This window comes from Columba livia, chromosome 12 (assembly GCF_036013475.1).
Source record: "Columba livia isolate bColLiv1 breed racing homer chromosome 12, bColLiv1.pat.W.v2, whole genome shotgun sequence".
NCBI classification, from domain to species: domain Eukaryota; kingdom Metazoa; phylum Chordata; class Aves; order Columbiformes; family Columbidae; genus Columba; species Columba livia.
The window spans coordinates 2155527-2178192 of record NC_088613.1 but is presented as its reverse complement, the minus strand read 5'-3'; the positions used below and the strand labels follow the sequence as shown (position 1 = coordinate 2178192).

At 43.0% G+C, this 22666-nt stretch overlaps 2 protein-coding genes across 2 annotated transcripts in view; one reads left to right on the top strand and one right to left on the bottom strand.

The window, feature by feature from the left end:
• The window catches only part of ALG13 (ALG13 UDP-N-acetylglucosaminyltransferase subunit), a 30167-nt gene extending 25227 nt beyond the window's left edge, over positions 1-4940 (top strand). The window contains exons 26-28 of the mRNA XM_065077464.1: positions 1746-1786; positions 2670-2853; positions 3990-4940. Coding sequence (XP_064933536.1) covers positions 1746-1786; positions 2670-2853; positions 3990-4255 — 491 coding nt within the window. The 3' untranslated portion in view covers positions 4256-4940. The remainder of the gene's footprint in view (positions 1-1745; positions 1787-2669; positions 2854-3989) is intronic.
• A 9196-nt stretch (positions 4941-14136) lies between these two features.
• The window catches only part of TRPC5 (transient receptor potential cation channel subfamily C member 5), a 95272-nt gene continuing 86742 nt past the window's right edge, over positions 14137-22666 (bottom strand). Inside the window, exons 8-11 of the mRNA XM_065077227.1 lie at positions 21538-21744; positions 21317-21358; positions 20052-20141; positions 14137-19308 (exon numbers count right to left, since the gene is read on the bottom strand). Of these exons, the coding sequence (XP_064933299.1) occupies positions 18574-19308; positions 20052-20141; positions 21317-21358; positions 21538-21744 (1074 nt within the window). The 3' untranslated portion in view covers positions 14137-18573. The remainder of the gene's footprint in view (positions 19309-20051; positions 20142-21316; positions 21359-21537; positions 21745-22666) is intronic.

Sequence of the window (22666 nt, the reverse complement as noted above, 5' to 3'; positions counted from 1 at the left end):
GATGTTTTACTGGCTATGGTCAGTGTCACAGCTGTATCACCAGCCTTTTCAGAAGGAAGCTTACAGCTGTTAGATGTGAGGAAGGATCTGTGTGCACTTCCTAAAATAGCTGTGTGGATTGTTGCACTGATCAAATATGCTGAACAGTGAAAGAGTTGAGAATTGGCAACAGCAACAGGGGAACAAACCCTTGTGTATTTCAATACTGAGGTTTGCATTTCTGGTGCTGTGCCTACCTGTGGCAAAAGACAACATGGGGCTGGGAAGGTGTGTGTGGTGGGTGGCTGGACGGGAGCAGTGCAGAGCCAAGACCTCGTCTGGGGGAAGCAGTGGTGGTAGGAAGATGATGTATGTGGTTACTCTGGAGGTGCTGCTCAGTTAAAGCCCTTAGTGGCTCGCTCCTTTTCAGTTGTCTCCCTGCTTTCCTTTTCAGCTCCCAGCAGTTTTAAAGCGAAGTCTGTGTGTGCATGCATGCACATACAAGCCTACTGCTGTGGAATAGGTAACTTGGTCTTCCTGAGTCTTTAAAACAAATCTGTATTTGATAAATCAACAATTTTTCTCACGCACAGTTCCAGAACTGCATCATACGATTAAAACATGTGCTTTTTTGCTTTCAATGGCGAGTCTCAAAGGTTGAAAACTGCTTCACTGGTTTTGGTCAGTTTGAAATGTGTTTCCAAGTTCAAAACCCTGTTGTTCTTTGAGAGTGGTTTCAAAGTTCCTCCACAATCTGGGATTGCTTCTCAGCGTATCATGTATTTGCTTTGAAGCAAATTATTTGACACATGGAAGACAGAAGTAGAAGACTACTTGCAAGAAAAGTAACAGGCTACTTGCAAGAAAGCAGGAAACTGAGTACCCTTGTGAGGAGGGGCAAGGAAGGAAACATTCCTATTCCTTCCCCCTCCCTCCAATTTCTGACTTGATATAACAGCTGGGGGGGACTCCCAAAACACGGTCAGAAGGTCTTAGGATTGCTGCATGTGTTGTCCCCGTTGGTGTGTATCTGTGGTCATTGCTTAGCAAAGCTCTGAAGATGGAGATGATGGCAGAGCCAGACTTAACACTGGCCAGAAGCCATGTGGAGTCTCCCTGGGGTTGACCTGTTGTTTCTCATGCCAGCCCAGTGCAGGTATTTGCAGTACGTACATTCTGTCTATGTGATGTGTGTACATTGGGGATGAATTGTCACTGATGTCTGAGAAGGCTGCTCCTGCTGTCTGCCTGCTTCCAAACCATTTCTCTTTTCTGTAGTCAGGAAGGGAGGGCGTGCTTTTAGTGGTCAACTTAATTTAGGGGCTCTTAGGCAATTTCTTATTTGATAAAATACTTTTTTCTCTAAAATCCCTGCCTTAATAGGAAGCCAGAATTGCTTAAGTCGTAGTTGCTTAGACAGTGAAGACTTGTAACAATGCTGACAGTTATCACTTGAATAATCAAGATGGATAAACCAAAATTAGAGCTAATGTAATCATTGAAGTCAGATAATATGTTGGTCAGACAAATGCTTTACTATTGCACAAATATATTAACTGGATTACCTTAAAAAGATAAACTAGTTTTAACAACTATTTATATTCATGATGTATTCTTTACCCTCAAATCTTTTTAAAAAAAAGTAGTACTAAAATACTTTTATTCATTGAGTAAGAGCAACTTAAAATGTTCCTAATGTATGTAAGTTTCTTTTGCTTCTTGGTTTCTATTTTTCTGCTCTTTAATGTCATGTCCTTTAATTTCAGATACAAAAGTCTTGTGGTATTATTTTAATCTGGGATTGCAAGTAAGTGCTTGTACAGGCAAGTTACTATACTAATTTTAAAAGGTGCTGTTTTTCTTGACAAATGTACTGATGTGTTTAAGACTTCCAAGCGTGCTAAATGCACATCCTGTGCACTTGACTATTAATATGTATAGGCTTGCTTGGTGGAGATTAACGTAGAGCTCAGGAAGTGAAGTTCTAACTCAAGATGTGAAGCACACTAGTATGTATGGTTGGTTGATTTACTTTGGGTTGTGGTGGTAGTTTGTGGGGTGTGGTTGTTTTTGTTGTTGTTAGGTTTTTGTTTGTTTTTGTGAAGGATGGTGGATAAATACTGTTCTTTCTCTGAATATAAGGAGAGGAACCTAAGCTGCTATTAAGAAAATTTATGGACTCGGACAAGATGTCAAAGACCACTGAGAGAGTTTTGAGGGGTTTGAGTCTTGTAGGACTTGTTAGCTGGGTTCCGACTGGTTAGCACCATTTCTCTGTGTTCTGGGAACTCTTGCTCTGCTGAAGAGTTGTCTGTCTGAGCCAGCAGTCATGGGCAGGTCAGCACTGCTGCTCAGGGAATTAAAAGTAGTCATGTCACTTTATTCATTGGAAGAAACAGGAAAAATCTTTTTGAATACAAGAGTCGATAAGTGGGAATCTTCTTTCTCTGTAAAGATTTCTGATGTGACAGTGATATGAAACTGAGATGGCTATTGCTGTGGGGATTGCCATATCTTTTCTGGTAGGCAGTATTGGGTTTTTCTAGTGTGTGGAGTATTTTAAGGGGTTGGGAAGGAAAAAGTGCAATTCTTCCTAATGGTAGATCTGAAACTACTAGTGATTTGGAAGAGGGATGAAGAGTATGTGGCTGTATGCATGACCTTGTATTTTTATTTTCCTTTTCTCAAAGTATTATCATCAGAGCTGTTGGCCTCCCATGATGTATGTACAGCCAGTGCTGCCACCCTCACCTGTGGAAGCTTACCCATCATACGCTGAGCCAGCCCCTGTCCTAGATCAGGCAGCACCTCAGCTCTACACTGATGCTGGGCGAATGGAAGTCCACCAGGTTCCCTTGGAAGCACCTGCAAATGGTGAGTATCTGAGTATAAGAACCTGTAACCAACTAATGAGAAGTGAGGGAATAGGTTTTCAGAGCATGACTACTCTTGCCTGTGGCTTTGCGGTCTTGTAGGAAGCATGAGGCTGGGAGGGCATAAAGCTTTGGAAGGGGTTATCCCAAGTTCCTCTGCTATCTGTGATACTACTTAAAGTATGTCAGAGCCACTGGTTCAGCCACCAATGTGTCAAGGGCTTTCTAAAGCCATGAAAAGGAAGTAGTAATCCTTTCTAGGCCCGTATTAGGTATACTACCTTTAACTTGGGGTAACTTTTTTCTAAAACTGTGAAGGAACATCTTTGCTCACTGATAACAAATAGTTGTATCAAAACAGAATGCCTGTACTTAAACTAAAGGAGATAGTTGAGTTTGGCAAGCACTGGGCATTGGTACTTCTGTTCCATAAGAATTTTTAAAAGGGAGATGCTGCAGACCTTGGCGTTAGGCTCAACATGCTGAGCTGTTACCTCCCGAGTAGCCCTTATTGGTAGCTGTGTCCTACTGTGCGTAAAATTTACAGCAAAACTTAGCATTACCTAGCAGCTTTGTAACAAGCTTGTAGATACACTTGGTGTTAAATAGGAGAACTGTATTAAATGAGAAAAAAGATGTCCAAAAGGTCAGATACATAGCTCATTAAAATCTATGGAACAGGGCAAATGGTCAGTGTTGGAAAGGAGTGCATCATAACAAAATTTGCTCAGAGGCAAACAGGCTTATTGCTCTGATAATGCTTTAGCCTGTTCAGCTAGGGTGGTTCTTTTGCATAGATTAACGTCATACAATCAGCGATCAAATAAGGGAAGAACATATTAGCTCTCTACCTGAGTTCCTCTTGAAGAAGCTGCCACTCCAATGAAGATTGCTGCTAAGCAGTTCTTGAACAGGGTTTAGTGAGAAGATGGGAAAGTTGCCCTCTAGTCTAACTTAGAGGGGTCAAAATAATTTTGGGTCCTGTTAGGAGGGACATACATGGGCATAAAACTGTCATGTAAATGGATTTTTCCATTTTGGTCACCAAAACAATGCTGTGTTCATGGTGATGAAAGTCTGTATAAAAAGCCCATAGGTATGGTAAAATATGGTAAGTGTGTGTATTCTGTTTTTAAGGTAACTTCCAAAATGCAGAGCCTCCACCCCTGTCCTACGGGCCAGTGTATTACCCAGTCATGTCAGACCCCTTCAGCCAGCAATCTCTTCCTGGGTTTGATTCTTTAGTACCTGCCTATCGCTATGTTAGTACCTGGCATCCAGTAAATCCACCGTATGGAAATTCTCCACAAATTGCTAATGCTGTAAGTTCTGGGCCACTGCACCAAGTCAGCTATATTGCCTCACCTAACCCTGCGCCTCATGATGTGCCTCAAGGAATGTAAATCTGGGAGCTGAGCTGTGAGCTCACTTCTTACCTTTGCTTTCTCTTGTTTCTTATTTGTCAACTATACGTTAATATTGTTTTGTAAATGTTACACTTAATGGGCTGGGTCAGTTGGTTAAACTGCTTTCAAATGTCATTTTTAGGTTATGTTAGTGATAGTTGACAAGATGATGTTTTGGTCAATTAGGAAAGCATAGGAAAAGAGTATACACAAACTATAGTGCAGGGAACACAAAACTTGAATTTGACTACATAAAGTATATGTGAAAACATACTATTGCTAAAAGAATGTTGCATCATGTACCTCTAAGGGTTTGCACTGGAATGCTTAGACATGCGGTTCGTGTTTAAGCACTGAAATAGGCTGACATTACAACTATGGGTAAAAATTGGGCACAGGGTCATTAGAGGATGAAAATATGTGAAATAGGTTGGCTTTCTCAGATTTCGCAAAACAAAACTTCTTCACCACTACTCGTCACATTTATAATAGCTGTATTTCTTCTCATTTCATTCTGCATAGGCTTCATGACTCTTGAAAGCATAAGAATACTGTTTCGATCTGTTGTATATTGCTGTATGTTTGTAAGATTTGTTTTGTGAAAGCTGTTGCAAAAATGGTGGTAGTCTTGGTGTTTAATTTGCACTGACAGCACAAAATAAAAGCATTGAACACATGAAAATGAGTGGTCATTTGTCACTGGCAGGTTATGTTCCTGGCAATTAGTCATCCCACAGCCTGGGCCAAAGAACTGTAGTTTTCATGTGTGGGAGAAGGCTGCTCCAGCCTTCTGTGAGAAAGAATTATAGCAAAAGCTTTCAGCATGAGAATGAAGTGCAGTGGGAAGCTCTAGCTGTGTTTTTGGTAACTTTTTAGGAAGGAAACATTCAATAGTTCATGCACATAAACAGCAATTCTTTCAGATGGCTCTGTCCTTGATAGAAACTTGTACTGTACATGCAAAATCAAAAAGAAGCGGGTGTGAGCTGGGTCCTGTCCGCAGCCCTGGGGTGTCAAGGTGGCAGAACCCTGTCCTGGGATAATAAACGAGGGGACAAGTGCAGCTTGTGCCATCTCAGTTCCAGAGGCGCTGAAAACCAGTGATGACACTTATTTAACAAATCTTTTACTTCTTTATAGAGGCAGTGTGCTGAATGCTCTGACTTTACCAGGTGATGGTGAACTCTGCAGCAGTCTCAACCTCAGCAGGTGTTTATGCTGCTCCAGCTACAGGCTTCTCTTCAAGTTCTGATGCCTCCACTCCAGCCAGTGTTGCAACAGCAGTTCCCCCACAAACAGCAGTTCAGCCAGTTGTAGTATCTCCCCTTTCTATAGGGAGGCCAGGTAGAGTGCACATACTACAGCTGTGGACTTTGGGTGTCTTAAATTTCCACTTGCATCTTCCCTTCCCAGTATTTTTTTTTTCTGATCTACCTAAGACAAATGTTAAAAAGCTTAATAAAAAAAGCCATCATTTGCTGTGGCTTAAAGTGACTTAATTGTAGTTATAACTTCCCTGCTGCTTTCTTGCTTTCATGTTTAGAAGAGGGACAGTTGTCCCTGAATTTGAATTTGCATGGGAGTTGGAGGTCTCTGCTTTGGGTTCCCCCCTCACCACCTTTAGCCATCAATGCCAAGTGTTCTGCTAGAAATTTCTTTTCAGAAGGTGGAAAGTCATGGCAGGTCCCTTCTCCCCTTGTCTCCTACAGTTAGTTTCCCTCCTGAGTTGAGATACTGATTAGGGCTGTAAAAGAAAATTTGGTTATGCCATGTGCTTGTCCTCTTGATAGCAATATGCAGCTTGTCCTCATGTGTAGTGCTCAGACTGGAGCAGAAATGTTCTGGGAATGAGTTGTTTGACTTGCGTTGCCACTGGATCATGTACAGCAGCTACAGCTACTTCTACCCTTGTGGCAGGGAGTATGGGGGGAAGTTATCTTTGGCAGTAATGAGGAGCACCCTGCACCAGTTCACTGCTCCCAGGGTGGTGGAAACGTGGCACGTTACGAACACTGTCATCCTCAGAGCCACAACCGTGGATTTGGGGTGCCAAGGTATGAAGCCTTGAAAATCTGAGGTCACTACTTGTTTTCTGTTCATCCTTGCTTCAGTCTAGTTAGGAAAGAGTTTGTGCTGTTGAACAGGTAAAACTACAAGTGAGTTCCATCTCAGAGACACTTGCTGGTAGTTGCACCTTTTCCCCTTTAAACTTAGGGGATCTGCCCGATTTATAAACAGGCACAACATGGTTGGTCCTCAAATAGCATTGTGCCCCAGTCCAGGAAAGAGATGCTATCAGAGCTATGACAATTTCTCCTGCAGGCCCTGGTAAGTGACTATAAACCTCTTTCCAGAAGTTGCTCTAAAACAGGTGGGGAGAATGTGGTACGTGGCGGGGTTGAGTTGGCTGTTAATGGCACAGTGTCAAACAATGGGTTTCTTGTGCCTGTCCAAATGGGAGAAGAGTTGCAAGTGAGTAAGGAAAGCAAGGTGAAAGTGCAGACCGTGGTGATTCTTAACCTCCTTTCTTGTTTTTGAAGCTCCTACAGCCGTAGCCGCTGCCAGATACAGGGTGTGAACAAGGAATGTCAGTATGGGTTTGTAGCAGGGCCTGGAGAGGAGCCGCAAGGACCAGAAGAAACAATAACTTTCTATGAAGTTGAAGGAGAGGGTGATGCTGCGTTTCCTCCTTTACCGGTGAGCTATGAACAAGGGTTATGTTAAATGCTCTGAAGAGGAGGGCGGAGAGGGAAGCTGTGCAAATGTGCAGTGCTTTTTTACCTAAACATACCTCAGCACTTTATCTTTTCCTTAATTTTTTCTTGGACTAAGCTTTGGCAGTGAATGTGTTCTTGAGAAGGGAAGGCTGAAATGAGTCTAGATAAATTAGCCTAGATCTTGTAGAAGCTCCTGGGAGCCTCAGTTTTCTCAGTGTTCCCTTTTTTCTCTGTCCCCTCTCTGGCAGCTCTGTTGGGAAGGTTGCAAGTTTGGCTTTTGTTTTGTCTCCTCAAATCTCTAATTACTGTACATTTAACTTGGCAGTTTAATAATGGGCTTTCAAGATGAAAGAGCCAGATAAAAAAAGCCTGATGAAGGTGACCCCTGAATAGCTAATTTGATTATGAGCTGTTGTGCCTTTGTTTATTTGGTTGGTTTTTTGATTTTACACCGTACTTGGTGGCAGTTAGGACCTTGGTCTTTTATTGCTGCTTCTGGAGGAGCACTGGACTTCCAGAGACGTTTATTGGAAAAGGGAGAAGAAACCACAGGATATTTTCCTCTTTTCTCTGCAGAAGTGTTCACTAGACTGACTTCCTAAAGGAACCGGTAAAACATGTGGCTTATTTCATGAACTTGAAAATGGAACAGACCTAAGTACAGTCTCCATGATGGAGTCATCAAGTGTGTTTCCACCTCAGTCACGAGTGCCATCTGTCATATCCTAAACAGTTGCTGTCAAGCACCAAAGTGAATATCTTCCATTTTTCAGGCTTTAGCTGTGAATAATGCCTCCTTTCTTCTGCTGTCACTGAGATAGCCTTGCTTTTTTCATAGCGAAGTGTTGGTGGTTTATCTTCTGGTATTAGTTTGTCTCCTGAAGTTAACTTTTTTTCCCTCCTCCTCACCATTAGAAACACTGACTGATAATTCTGGTATGGAGTCAAGTTGGTTTTGCATGTTTTTGCTTACCCTTCAAGTAGCTGGGTTATTTAGCAGTAGCCATGGCTATTGTGGCCATGTTGGTCACTTTGATATACAAGAAAATTACATTAATTGATGCAATAATATATCTAACATGTGGCCAGTTAACTTTTGAAGTGGATTTGATATACAGAGGTATGTCTGTGACTTGATACATGCTCTCCGTAGGTCGGGAAATGCTGCCACCTTATTAACATCAAAAGAGCTTACGATAGTGCATGAATTTAAGTGAATTCTGGACTCTTTATTTCAGTTCTGCTTTCCAGAGCTGTGTTGCGCTACAGTAGCTCTATATCACTTAGTAAAAGAGCTGTCAAAAAAGCCACAGCTCTTCGTAAACCACCACTAACCTGCTTCATACTGAGCAGTTTCCTCATCTAGAGATGACCAGGTCTGGCTGCAGGATCCCACTGCTACTCGTATTCCCGCTTCTCTGGTTCAGTGTTCCAGTGGCTAATTGCTACGGCCAGTTGCCTGGTCATACGCTGTAAGGTAGTTCACATCAAAATGACACAGACTTCTGGGGGTTTGTGTGAGAGGAGTTTTTTTGTTGGGGAGTATATGTGTGGTCTGCAGGTGCCAAGATGTGGACTCAGCATCTTTTATTGTGGGGAAACCCAGTGTCAGCCTGGTGATCATCCAGACATGTTTGCTCTGGCATATTGGATTATTGCTCTGTTACAATTTGGTACCAGACCCTTGTTCTGGGTTTCTCGTGCCCAGCAGAACTGCTGTGAATGGAGGCAGCAGGATATAGTTTGCAATCACATTTTTTAATGAAATAGGAGCACAGAAAAATCCATGAGTATTGATTTCTATTGGGAACAGTTATTTTTCTTCAAATGATTGATTTGTTTGTTTGTTTCTTTATTTGGCTTCTTGTGAAGTGTGTAGCATAATAATGATTTTTTTAAAGCAAGAACTTGCTCCTAAAATCTCTTTTAATTTTTCTTTATTTTTGTGCATGAGTTTTCAGCCATTAAAAGGGAGAACGGAACAGCAGAGTTGTGCAGCCAAGTCTGCGCTGGTTGTGCTTGCCACCTCCTTTTCCACACCATGCTTTTATATATGATAGGCTGGGGCTCACATTAACACCTGGAGGCTGTGCAGGATGGATCCGTGAGCTGGCAGCGCTGCAGAATGCTCTCTTTAGATGCAAGCACCGTGCTGATTTTGTGGCCCTAATGCACAGCCTCAGAGCCAGGCCCCCTCTCTTCCGAAACCATGGGATGGAAGAAGCGGTGATCGCCTGTAGTTCTTGTTCTTTGGGGTGTGAGATTCTTGTGTTTTTGAGTATGTCAGTCTCTTCTGATTCAGCCTGTGTTAACATCCATTGTGTTACTGCTGTTCTACAGAGGCACGAGTCTATTCCTGAAGTCTTGTTGAATTGTAAAATCCATCTGTTATTGAAGGTAATTATTATAAATACTCTAGAGAAAAGCCACGCTGGCTCTGCCTGCCAGCAGCATTACCTGCTGGGCTATTGCCTGCTATCGCTCCTGTGCTCTGCTTTCCCCTTGGTCACATAAGAACACCAAATCAATTCCTACAGCAAGTTATTTTGCTAGCTCAGCTGTTTTGTTTTAGCTTCCAGTTCTCTCTGCGGTGCTGCTGGATGCCTTTCTCTTTTATAAAATTACACCAAAGACTGTATTATATATGGAAGATATTCAACATACAAATCCAGTCCCAGTAACTGCTTTTCTCATAAGGTAGGAAGATAAAACCCTTGAACCAGGAGTTTATAGCTCTGAAATAAGATCATGGATTGAGTTTTGCAGGGCAGGCCAGTATCTAGAAACTCCTACACATGATCAAGTCCCTGCTGCTTACCAGATTTCCATCGGCTGAGTTGCAGCAAGTATGAAATAGTTCAGCTAGTATGAGCCATGAGCTTGGAGCGCGTACACAGCCAGTTACTGCAACTTAGTCATCTCTACAAGTGTGGTGATCTGCAGGAATGCGTGCCTCTCTCCTGTCAGGGTGCGTTTACATGTTAGGCTCAGCCTATGGCAGTACTTTTATTCCAGGTGCTAAATCTTCCCTTCCCTGGAGCAGGTGAACATTTTGCCACTAGCTTTGGGGTGCAGGGGTTTACCCCAAGATAAGTGTCATTCTGTTTACATAGCTGGGATGACTGCTTGACTTAGTTGTGTTAGAGAAAAGGGTCTTTTTAGAGAAACTGAAATATCCTCTAATAGTGAAATTAACAGACCATCCAACTCCCTCTGTACTCTTCTTCATATATTTTACCTGTTCCCTTCCCTGCCTATTTGCATTTTCCAATCAAATCTAAAACTGTGGTTTCTGACTCTTTTTAAACCAGTGTGCTTTATTAATATTGCCATAGTTGAAAGCAAATCATGTTTGGTTTAACGTTTGTGGTGATTATGTGAATGTGCGATTTGTATTACTTTTCGGGAAGTGCAAGTACGAGGATACAAGATACACTGCAAAACTTCTTCCCCACACCTCCCACCTCCCTCCATGGTCACATCTGGTATTTTGTGCACATCTGTCATTTTCGGGTGCAGTTCAGTTCCCGTTTCTGGAATAAGAAGCACAGCTGTGGATTCAGGGTGCCTTAAATGGAACTTGTAGGCTTTCTGACGTGAGTGGGAATGTGCACATCTAACTCTGAAATGTCCTTTTCTATTAAAAAAGGAAAAAGAGGGTAGCCTTCTGTCTTTATGTGGGAATTTAAAATTCTGTAGCTGTGAATCACTCTGGTTCTGGGTTTTGCCACAGCTTTTGGCAGGGACGGTGTTTATTTCTACGTGCATCCACGTTTTCTCCCTTGTGCAGGAATCTTCTGTGTTTCAAAGAAAGGGATATTGCTGTTGTTTACCTTCTGGAAACTTCTTTTACTGGACGTTTGACTAAGAACCTGTGGTAGTTAATGGAAACCTCTTTAAATCTATCTGCGTGCCTCCAGTATTTACTGAGATTTGTTTGGAGGACGGCTTTACATGAGCAAGTTACGTTATACAGGTGTATGTTGTTGATTAATGACTCTCTTATACTATTAGCCGTATTGCTGTATATTCCAATGTGGCTGATGTAGTTGTGCTAGTTGAAGGATATCTTTGGGGAGCAAATTAAAATGGAGTTACGCTTAAACTTCTTTGTACAGGAGTAATTGCATTTGTGTGTCACATTTTATTTACCAACACTTCCAGCGGTTTGGTGTTTTCTGCTTTAGACAGAATATGGTGGTTTGGGGTTGGTATTTTTTCAGCTCTTGCCCATGAACATTTGCTCAAATTGGGGTGGCCAACTTCATTGCAGGTAAGCAGGACTGTGCCATGTCTATTTTAATGTAAATACCAGTTTAAGTCTCTATAGAATTGGAGGCCTCAGGCGCTCCTCTGACTACTGACAGCCCTTGAAGTCTGTGCTAAATTTGACTTAAAAAAACCTATAAAAATGTCAGACCTTTTGCTGTTAATAAATGTTTATTATCAATAGGCAGCTGGAAATGTTACATCTGAAAAGGTAGAAACACCTTGAATTTCAATAGGCTTATATTTTTGGGAAAAAAAAAGTAAATGCTTTTTTTTTTCAGTTTACAGTTAAGCTAAAAATACACATAAAATAAATACTTTTATTTATTATGTACATCATTTCATTTTTCCATGTAATATGAGGGTATGACATGGAGTCTGCACTATGGACAGAAAAGATGCAAGTAGAAAAGTACATAAAACTAAGCGGTTGTTTTTGCTTTTTGCTCTTCCCCTTCGCTCTCCCCTGTCTCTCGGGGTGGCTGTTCCTGCTCCACTGGCAAATGCTGAGCTTCCTACTCTGTATCTATACGTGCAAAACTCTTACACCATCTAGAAGCTCTTTTACCTGGAAAAGGCCATCAAGTTTTTGACCAAAACTAAAGAGGGTGAAAAAAGCCTCACCTTTTTTATCCTGTGAAGTAAAATGGTATTTTGAAATACGTTCAGGTGTGAAGCTGTTTCTGTGGTAGCTTTTTTTTAAACGAAGATTTAATTTGATATTAAAATTCGATTGCTAAAAAACCTATTTGCGGAGTAAGCCTGAGTCTCTAGGGCTTGCCATATAGAAAACAGAGCACTTCAGCATCTGCTCCCGTCGTTTGCCTCTCAAAGATCCCTCGCCCTCTCAGTCCCAGACCCGCCTTATAAACACATTCAGTAGTTTTTAAATAAGACTGTACGATACCCAAGAAATAGCTAGAACAAAAAGTGCCCCCCTGCTCAAAAACAACTATTTATAGTCAAAAGGCATTCCACTCTGTTAGCTGAAGGTATCACAGTGTTCTGTTAGCTAATGTGCCAAAAGGCCAGCTTCTCGATTGATCTTGTCCTAAGCACATTGTTTCTTCTGGTTTAGAGTTCATGCTGATATGGAAATGCTTTAAGTGGGAGGAGGAAAACAAATGCTGCAAATAAACAGAATAAGCCATGCCAAAGGAGGACGGAGGGATGGGCTGCACTGCGTTCTGTGGTGGGTGAGCCGCTGATTGAGAAGGGTCGGGATGTCAAGAACTGCCGGGTTGGTTTGGCTCTTAAAATTGCGGGTGGTTGGAGCTGGGTTAGCGGGTTCCTATTGCTGTTGTGGTTGGGGTGTTTTGTTTTGTTTTGCACACCTTAGAAAACCAGAGCAGGTAAAAATGTTTCCCTGAAGCATAAAGTACTATAAAACTTTGAGAAGATACGAATCAAACTCTTCTGCCTTTTAAATATGCTTTTTTTTAGCTAAAGCATGTTTTCTTTTAAAAACAGTTGGTTTTGATCATGAATTTACTGCAGAGCAGTAGTTGTTCTGGGTGGAGGCAATTATGTAAATGAGATATAAAGAACTTGCTTGTAGAAGTGTAATGGCCTGAAATGCAGAAAGCAGGAGTGTGAAAATGAAATTGAATCAAATTACAAATGTTTGGAAAACATGCTAATGTGGTAGCCCAGAGTGCTCCCCACCTCCTCCTCCAAGAAACACTCCAGTAAGGGGCTGTGACTCTATAGTTGTCAGGTTTCAAGTTAGACATCCACTGAAAACTACAGATTATTTTGATAAGTTTATTTTATATGCTTCTCTGGTGAGCTGATTTATTCACTGTAGTCTCACTGACTCCAATTAATTTTCCCATTAAATGAGTGAGGGTCACTGATGCTTCCAGCACAGCCAGGCATGCTGCAGGAAGAGGAGGCCCCGACAGCACATCCACCCCAAAAACAGCTCCAGAGAGTTTTCAGTTAAGTAGCAACATTCATTAATTCTAGGCAGCCCTGGTGTTTTGGGTGTTTTTGCTTATTTTTTGCTATTCTCGTTGTGGAATTGCAATGGGAGTGGGAGATGGGGCTTTGGGGCTGCACAGAGCCTTCTCCTGGTCTGTGGCAAAGTGTCAGCGTGCTGCAGGACGGCTGAGCGGCTGAAAGGAGAAATCAGCCACAAGTTAAACTAGTTGTGCCTCTTCCTAGTTAATGGAAATATGCTTTTCTTTGGGATTTTGGCCTTTCAAAAAGTAGAAATATCAAAACAAAGCTGAGTATTCCCAAGGGAAATGGGACATATACTTAATTGTGTGGAAGCAGCAGGTACTCGGGTAGTTTTCTAACTGCTTGAAAACCTAAAAGTAAATCAGATCCTTGCTTACACTATTAGTAACTGTCCAGATACGGGGTGTAGGTACCCTGCAACTGCTTGTGTTTCTGGAAGGGAGCTCAGAATGCTCATAGCGCACTCACCGTGCAAATAAAATCTTGGAGCTCCTCTCACTCAAACCAAAGACCTTTATCCCGAGTAAGCACTAAACAACTTGTACCTACAGAGAAATTGGGGTGAAAAGCCCCTTCGTAGGGACACAGGAGACAGTCTCCCGTTGCCCAGGAAACGTTCCTCCAGCAGCTGTGGGGTTGGGGACAGCACGGCCTGAACTGCGTGCCTGGGAGCTGCCTCTCCTGCTCCTCAGGGGAAAACAGGCAGCAGGATGACTGTGCTCCAGCCGTGGCCTCTGCGCCCTCCCGGGACACCGTGTCACCTGCGCAACTGGCTGCCCTCGTGCTGATGGGGTGAACGGGGAACGTGAAGGAGGTGATGACGTGGTGGAGTTCTCCTACAGCCCTGTTCCAGCATCCTGCCCCGTGCGCGATGCTGGGCTGCCTGTGGAACGTCCCCGTGCTGACAGAAGTCTGTGCATCAACCGATTTTAATCTCTTTAAAAGGTAAGGTTTTATATTTATACATTAATATATTTATTTAAATACTCTTAATATTTACAGTGGCTGTTTCTTCTAAAAATTATATTACATCAGAAAAAGGATGAAACACAAATACAGTAAGGTGACATTAAGGGTGAGACATAAATCACAAAAGCAAGGGTGTTAGAGTCTAGGTGTCCAGGGTATGCTGCTCCTGCTCTCTGTCTACTGCAGAAGTCCCCTAAATTCCCTTTGTGGGAAACCATGCTAGTTTTCTATAGGGAAAACTACTGTAACAGACATACAGTCAAATCCTAACCTGAATTAGTTTTAAGAAAATAAAAGTACATACTACTGCTACAAATACTTAACTACTTTCTGTATATAGCGCCTTTAATTTGAAGATCTGAAAGTGCTTATAAATAAAGAACTAACCCCCCTGCGAGGTAGGTAAGTATTATTATCCCTATTTTACAGATGGGGAAACTGAGGCGTTAGAGAGGCTGAGTGACTTGCCCAAGGTCACAGGTGAATCGGTGGCAGAGCCGGGACGGGACCTCAGCAGCCTTGTTCTCTCATCCTGCACTCCAACTGCTGCACGTGCTTCCTCCCTGGGGGCCACGTATACAAATACTTGCGTATTTACATATATACCGCTAAGTGAATAATACACAAATAGAGTTATCCAAATAATCTGCAGATACGACAGTTCATGTCTTGTTTCTGAAGCAACTTCAGTCTCTGACCTGAGTACAAACACCTCCTAGCTCTATTTGATATTCTTAACCCTGGATGTTATTTGATAACTTTTTAACTGCTGATCATTTATAGGTGTGCTGCTCTAAAAAGCCAGGGATGGGAGGTGAGAAATAAAGCAACTTTAGGAGCAAGAAACCTAAAGAAAGGGGAAGTGGTCAAGATCCCTGTTATTCCCAGTTCCAAATTCCTTGCGTATATCTAAGGATTATTATTGAAGCCCCCAGAATAAAGGGCAGGCATGTAACAGTTGGAGCACAGCTGTGCATCTTGAACCCAAGCCAAGGAACAGTTTAAATGCCCACAGGACAAGCTCCAAGTGTCCCATCAGCTCCTGCCCTGCTCGCTTGCACAGACAGCACAGGGGTGGTTCACGGGGTTCTCTGAAGGGAAGAATAACTTTCGCTAAAGCATGTTTTCTTTTTGAGCAACTGCAAATACAAAACTGCTAGTGAAATGCCAAATACTGGCACGGGAAGTTAACTTTTTTTTTTTTTTTTAAAAAAGGTTTGCTTATTGAATGTATTTTTCACAACATAGTTTGATTTCACTTCCCTGAAGCTCCTGTTTTAGAATAATAATAGTAATTGACCAGCTGCTATGACGTCTATTGCTACCAAAGGGGATGCATAGATGCAATCAAGCAGAATTTTGCCTTTTGGGGGACCAATCTGACAGTTCAGCAGACTCCTGGACACATGTGTTAATCACAGCCAAATCAAATATTTGTGTCAGGTCAAACCAGCACATTGCTGGGAGCTGGGAAGTATCCGAGTCGTGAAACAAACCCCAGGGGAGCCCCAGCCATGCAGCCCTGTGACGCACCTCTTGCCTTTAACATGACATTATCAAGAGGTTTTTAAGAGCCAGTGTTCTCCATCATGCCTTTCCAAGGCAGCAGCTCCTACCCCCTGCCCTTTCAGGACACCGCAGGGGGATGTGACTCACGCAGTTGGCACAGAAGGGACTTGCACTGCCTGGTGTCATTTTTACATTCGGGGGGTGGCACCACTGCAGATTTAATTGTGTTTCATTGTGTTATTTGTCCCTGTTAACGCAGTGCTGCATTGGGATGATGTGATATAATCATCACCGGTAGCAGCGCGCTTGCTCTTGTGGAAAACTGAAAAGGCTTTCTCCTGTCCAAGGATACGAGCCCTGCTTCTGCCCCAGCCTCAAACTCAGCTGATGTCATCTGCACAACCACATTGGAATTGTTTTCATTCTTACTCGTTACACAGGAAATACCATAAAGATTTGCTGGCCCCATGTCAAGTACAGTTCGTAAACTGCAGTGGGGTTAGTTGAGGCATAAAATGATTCAAACCCTGCATCCCCCTGTAGCATCTCTTGCTAATGCTTCTCTTTCCAGAAATGTGCTCGGTTTGGTTTAGTCAACAGTGGGTTTTTTCTTGTGAGCTGCTTTGCGAATTGCATTTAGTTGGTTCTGACTGCAGCTCTTGTTATCATTGGCTTTGCCTGTCTGAAGATGGGTGCTGGATTTCTTCGAATGATCAGCAAGCTGCTTCTGACCCTCAGATTTTGCAAGTGTCCTTGCATAGTGCCAACGTTGGTTTGCTCAGCCTTTCGGAAAGGAAGAGAGGATACAGTTTTCAAAGAGAACTCTAGCCCTGCAATTAGTATGGAACCCTGAAATCCATTGATGCAAAAATGCTTTTCACTGTGCCTTAACTAACACATATAGAGGCTTAAATATTTTGGGCTTTATCCTGCATGCTGGAAATGAGACTGGTGTCGTTTATAAGCAAGGAATACAGAAACAGTTTTGAGCCTGCCTCTCCCTGCTCTTTTTTCTTGACAGCAGAGCTATGGTCTCCACCTCCTGGTCTGTCCTGAAACCTTCCCCTGAGTCTGGTGTGTTGGCATCTGCAACTCTGCTACGGGAGCCGGCTGCGTTGTTCACATTTCCGTCTCTGATGTAGGTGTGCTCCATCATGACCTTTAGGTAACGCTGTATAGGTGCCCAAAGGGAAAACCCAACAAGGTATATTTCTTTAACAAGAGGAAGGAGCCAGTTTTAAAATTCAGAATATCTACCTTGTCTGTGGGGACTGCTGGAGTGAGAAATCCCTTTCCTCCTGCCCCTCTGTGCTGCTATGGGAGCTGCTCCTGCCCCTCACTGCTAAAATCTGACCAGTGCCAATGGGAGGTGTAGATTTCCCAGCATTATGCTTTTACAAGTGCCATTCAAAACCCAGTTCACAGAAAAGGTGAGATATTTTTTGCAACCGCTCCTGGGATATGGTCCAGCTCGTGTAACCTCTCCTGGGAACGCACTGAAGCTCTGTCATATGGGGCATTTCTGAGCCCCTGGTCAGGACTTCCTTCCTCCAAGAAAGCAGCTGACGAATAGCTGTGCTGAGGTGGTAGCTGTTCAGTGCCAATCATCTGTGTTCCTTAGCAACATGGCAGAAGAAAGTTCAAATATCATACTGTTAAAAAAAAATCACTGTTAAAAACTTGATGGTTCTGCCCTTGATGGGGTCGTCCTCTCTCCCCTCTGATCCTCCTTAGGACAAAGCAGTGACTGCTGGGCCCTGTCCAGGCACCACCACAAGTGGGGAAATAAAAGATAACATCTACTGCTGCACTCCCTTTGTGATGCATGTTAGAAAAGGAACTGCAGAGGCTTCCTGGGCTCCCAGATGCAGAGTGAGCTGCTCTTGCTTACATTGCTTTTCAGAAATGCAGCTCACAGGCCCAGAGGAGATGATCTCTTAGCACTTACCATGTACCAGGAAGGTGTTTTTTTTTCCTAAATCCTGACACCCATCAGGCAGCAAAAAGCAAATGCAGCAGTAGAAGCAAGATTAGGTATTTCAGAAACCAGATGCAGCTCAGGGGGCGGGTGTAAGGGCAAGGCTCAGGGCTGGGGTTTGGTTCAGCCCATTAGAAACAGGAGAGCCACACTGACATTGGTGTTTCAAGCAGCTCCAGCTGGTTTGGGATCAATTCATCTGTGCAGAAGTTGGTAGCAAGGCCAGGCGCCACTGTCAGCCCAACCGCGAGGTCATTCTACTCCCTACAGGGCAAATGTCTTATGGGAATTAGGTAAACAAGCAAATCATAATATGTTCTAGCTGGATGATCAAAGGGGTCTCTTATTTAGTAACAATTTACAATATTAATGTAACAACCTGAAAAAAATACATACAACAGAAAGAATCAAAAGTTGTATTGCTTAAAGAGAACAAAAAGCCAATTATGAGTTGAAGCTCTTTCTAAGAAGATTTTAAATGTGATTCTCAGCCTCCTGCCAAGCCACCGCTCACAGCTGGCTGTGCTGCCGAGAGCTGAGCAGCACGCAGAGCCGATGGTGCTGGGGAGCAGCAGCACCACCCCAGTGGCGGTGGGAGGATGGTGAGGGCGCTGAAGGAACCCTTTCCTGAGCCACCAGCCTGGCTGGAGTCTGTGGGTTTTGCAGACTAAGATTGCATCGGGAGGGATTCCTGTGGTCTACAGTGATCTTATAAATGGGGAAATGTTTAGTTGTAGTATTTGTGAGTGTAACAAAAGTAAATTAAAGGTGTAGATGGCTATAAAATAGGCTAACGTAAGTAGTTTTGCACTTTCTTTTTCACCTGTGGACAGAAAGGAAATAGTAATGCTTAATCAGATGAGAGCAAACAATTACAAATAATTGGCTAAGTTTTTCCAGCGCTTTACTTATAGCCGAGTTGTAACATGATCCTCCTGCCCATCTTTCCACTGGTTTATAAACAAGTCACAAGCCTCTCCCCATGAATCAAACACATCCTCTGATGAGTCTATAAGTTTGGAATTGGAGGAACAAATACTGGAAGCACAGTGAAGGGAGCTGGTACAAACCACAGGGCACTCCTTGCTCTGTCCTCTGAGTCTCGTGTTCCCACTGTAGTCCACCTCATTGAGGTTAATTTCACTTTTGGAACAATTCTCTTCTTTCTCTTTATCAATCTGAGAATATTTAATGTCTTTCCACATGTAGTGTGGCTGAATAATTCCGTCTGAAATTGTGTACATGGGTTCTGAACTTGGTTCAGGTACGTGTCCGTTCATCTTGGAGAAGAGCAGGCCCAGTCTCTTGAAGGACTCCTTCTTGGAGCTGGAAAGTCTCTGAACTCTATTTCCATTTCGGACGAAGGAGCGCTTACTGATCCCATTGCTTTTGGGCTTCTCTTCCACCATATCGATCCCAGACATAGTTTTAATTAAAGCGGATACATTGAAGTCCTTTTTTTTGTTGGCTACATTGAAAGACACGCTCTTGGCTTTGGATTTTTCTCCAGCCCCATCCTCGTTTGTTTCATCCTTTTGGGACACCTCTGTGCTGCTGGTAGAGTAACTTCTCCTTGGGGGCTTCCTGTTTCCTAAGAGGTCAAGAACTTCATAGCGAAAACTGGAGATGTCCTGTTTTAATTCCTAGGGCAAGAGGAGAAAGGAGTCAGTTACACTCAGCAGTTTGATCTGTGGCAGGAAAGAAGGATCACGTTCTCTTGGGAGAGCCGGTCAGAGTTATGCAAATGGCTGATACCCAGTCACACAAGAATACAACAGCCATCTTCATTATCCAGTGACACACACAAAAAGATACTGGTGATCCTGACAACTGGAGACAATAAGAAACTTGTCTCCAGAGGCTGTGGGACTGGCTCTTCTGACCAACTCCCTCTGCCCATCCCACTACCCCCCAAATAAAGGCAAACAACACAGATCTAGAAGAGGTGAAACGCTGCTGAAATTTCAAAATATGGCAGGAATCCTGTTTAGTTGATAGACCCAGCTTTAACTTTGTTACTAAGTGGTCTTCACATCCATTAACCCAGATTTGGTTTTGGCTTGCTTTGAGTTTGAAGTAGGTGTGTCATGTTGACTCCAATCAGATACTTCATTCCTACCCTTTTCCAATGCTTTTGTCTACATAACATGTTGCATATTAAAATCTGGGAGATGATCCACGAGAAGTAACTCAAATAATAATATACTCTGCTCAGGAAACCCCCATGTGCGCTTCATCTATATTCCCTGCTCCAGTAACAGTCCTATTTCCACAGCAGGTTACAAATCACCTCAACAAGTTAGTGCGAACTCTGCAAGTGACTACTTGAATTCATCTAAATAAATAATAATATGAATAAATAATATCTCAAGGAATAATAAATTACCTTGAAATTTTCTTCAGTTAAACCTTCATTGGTTTTGGAGGTTCTTATCATTGCTGCGACGTATCTTTTCACAAGATTTCGTATCACTTCCTGGAATAGGAAACAATACGAGTGATCCAGCTGCTGGCTCAGAGCAGCCTTAGTGCGCGTCCCGGAGTTCTCCCTGACGCTGGCTCTCCTGACTCTGCTGTCTAAGAACAACACTACTTACCGGTAGAAAATGAACGCTTTCTTTTGAACCAAATGAACCTGTGCGAAGGGTTAAATACCTTTGATCTTGAATACTCAGTTTTTAACTACAGTGAGCAGGTATTTTGTACTTGCTTTGTATATGTAAAAGTTGTTGAGAAAAAAAATCGTGATATTCTTAAATGTCGTCAAGCCATTTAATCTCAGCTGCTGAAAGTTTTTAGGATTACTAATCTCATGGGTGTATGCTGTGTACCCTGATAGGCTGATCTTGCCATGTGAAGACTGTTTATCAAGTGATAACAAGTCTGAGCAACACCAATCATGAAGATGGTCTCCACACCAAGCTTTTAAGTAGCAAATTGTTGTCAAAGGTGACTAATTATGTTAAAAATCAACTTTGGATAAAAATCCTCTTCAAAAAACAGGAGATGTCTCGGATAAGACAAACTACTAGTGGCTTTGGATACTGTGGCCTAACATACCAGCTGACGTTCTGGAGAACGTGTTTTCCTTCCAGCATGCTGGTGCGATACATCACGCTGAACTCAAGTACTGCAGCTGTTATTTTTCATACAGTTTCATCCTTTTGTAGGTTGACTTTAATGAGTGATGACCAGTAGGCTGAGAATAAACAAAAACAGCAAGATTCCCCAAAGGAACCATCCCTCCTTCCTGAGCTGTCCAAACCAGAAGCAAATCCCAACTGCTGTTTGAGTTAGGGATGCTTTGCAAAAAAGAGCAGGAGAGGAACAATTTGAGAGTGTGTGGAAATGCTGGTGCAGCAACAGTTTTAAGCAGGGTGGTGTGACAGCCTGGCCCTTCTGATGGCCATGGGGATGTCACCAGATCCCTTGCAAGTTTTCCAGTACTTCAGAGGGGGTGAAAGGCTGGGAGAGATTTACTGAACCATCTCTCCTCTAATGAGGAAATGTTTTAATCCATGATAAGCAAAATCCTCTTAGAGGGCCTTTGCCTATCAAAATATATTCTAGAAGCAAGCAAGAATAGAGATACTAAAAAATGAGCAGGAAGAAGAAACAGCAAGTAAAAACTTGATGTGCTCAAGAGTTTACCTGGTAGTGTTGATTCTGAATCAGGTTGTCCGCGTGCCGCTCCTGCAAAGACAAAGGCACAGATGTGTTACCTGGTCAGCCCTGTCTTCAGAGCTCCTGATGGCCCTTAGCAAGTTCTGATCCAGCCCCTTTCGCTGCACCAGCAGAGCAGTGGCCCTCGCCATCCTCAACATGCACTAGAACCCTTGAAAAATGAAGTACAAACCCATGCAGCTCCTTACTGTGAATGATTTGAGGTTTTCATGCCTCTTCTGTTCATTGTCGGAGTCGCTGCCTGGGCACAGCTGATTGTGGATCCACTTGCAAAGGTACCAGACTGACTTGGGACTTGGGACAATGTTAAAAGGAGGGGGCAGAGTGGCGCCTTCATCAAAGTAACTCATCCAGAGCTTCGTCCGTGCAAACTTCCACTCGATATCCGCATGGTCCTGTGGGAGAAGGAAGGAGGCTATCAAGAGCTGCGGGGCCCGCGGCTCAGGGGCTGATGTGAGCAATAAAGGATTTCTCCAGCTGCAGGCAAAGCCGCTTCCGTCTCCCTCACTGGGGGTGTACTTAAAACGTGAAATACAGCTAGAGCGTAAAAATACCAGCCACTGAGAAATTAGATGGTAACAATATTCAGCACAAATAATTCCACATGCTAAAGCTTGCCTTTGTCCTTTAGAGGTTGCGCTTATTAGTTTGTCAATACAAGAAGCAAGAAAACGCATCATTCTTATTTTGCTAGCACTTTTATTATCACAACCTGTTGCTTCTCATATCTAAATTCAATGAATTTTCATATTCTTCCCTGGAAAAAGATCTTTCATAGTGTTTTGTGATTTGTTTGGGTTTTATAGCATCCAGTAATTCAGTTCTTATAAGGAAGTGACACATTTTATGCGTGCTGTATTTTAAATCTTGCCTCTGCGCTATTCTTACACAAAACAAGAGACATTCTACTGTTGGTTGGGTTTGAGGGGTTTTTTCCATTTATATTATCACTGTGCTGGTTTGCTTTTGCCATGCTTGAGTGTTTTTCACCCCCAAAAATAAAGGTGGAAAGTTAAGAGCATCGTTTCAGTGCTGCACAGATAGGTACACGGTCCATACAGTCCCCTGGAAGGGAAAACTGAACCTGTGCAAGATAGTGACCTTACAAACTGCAGAAGGGTGATTGATCCCCAGGCCAGAGCTATTTGCAGTCTGAGCTGCGGGGTCACCAGCCTGTTCTGCCCGTTAACAAACTGGACATTCCCTGCACCATCAGGGCAGAGACATCAACCTGCAGCCTGGATTCAGGGATGCTGCAGCTATTCCAAAGCGATTTCATGCTGTTTGGTGCTGGTTTTAAAGTTTAAAAATGCCACT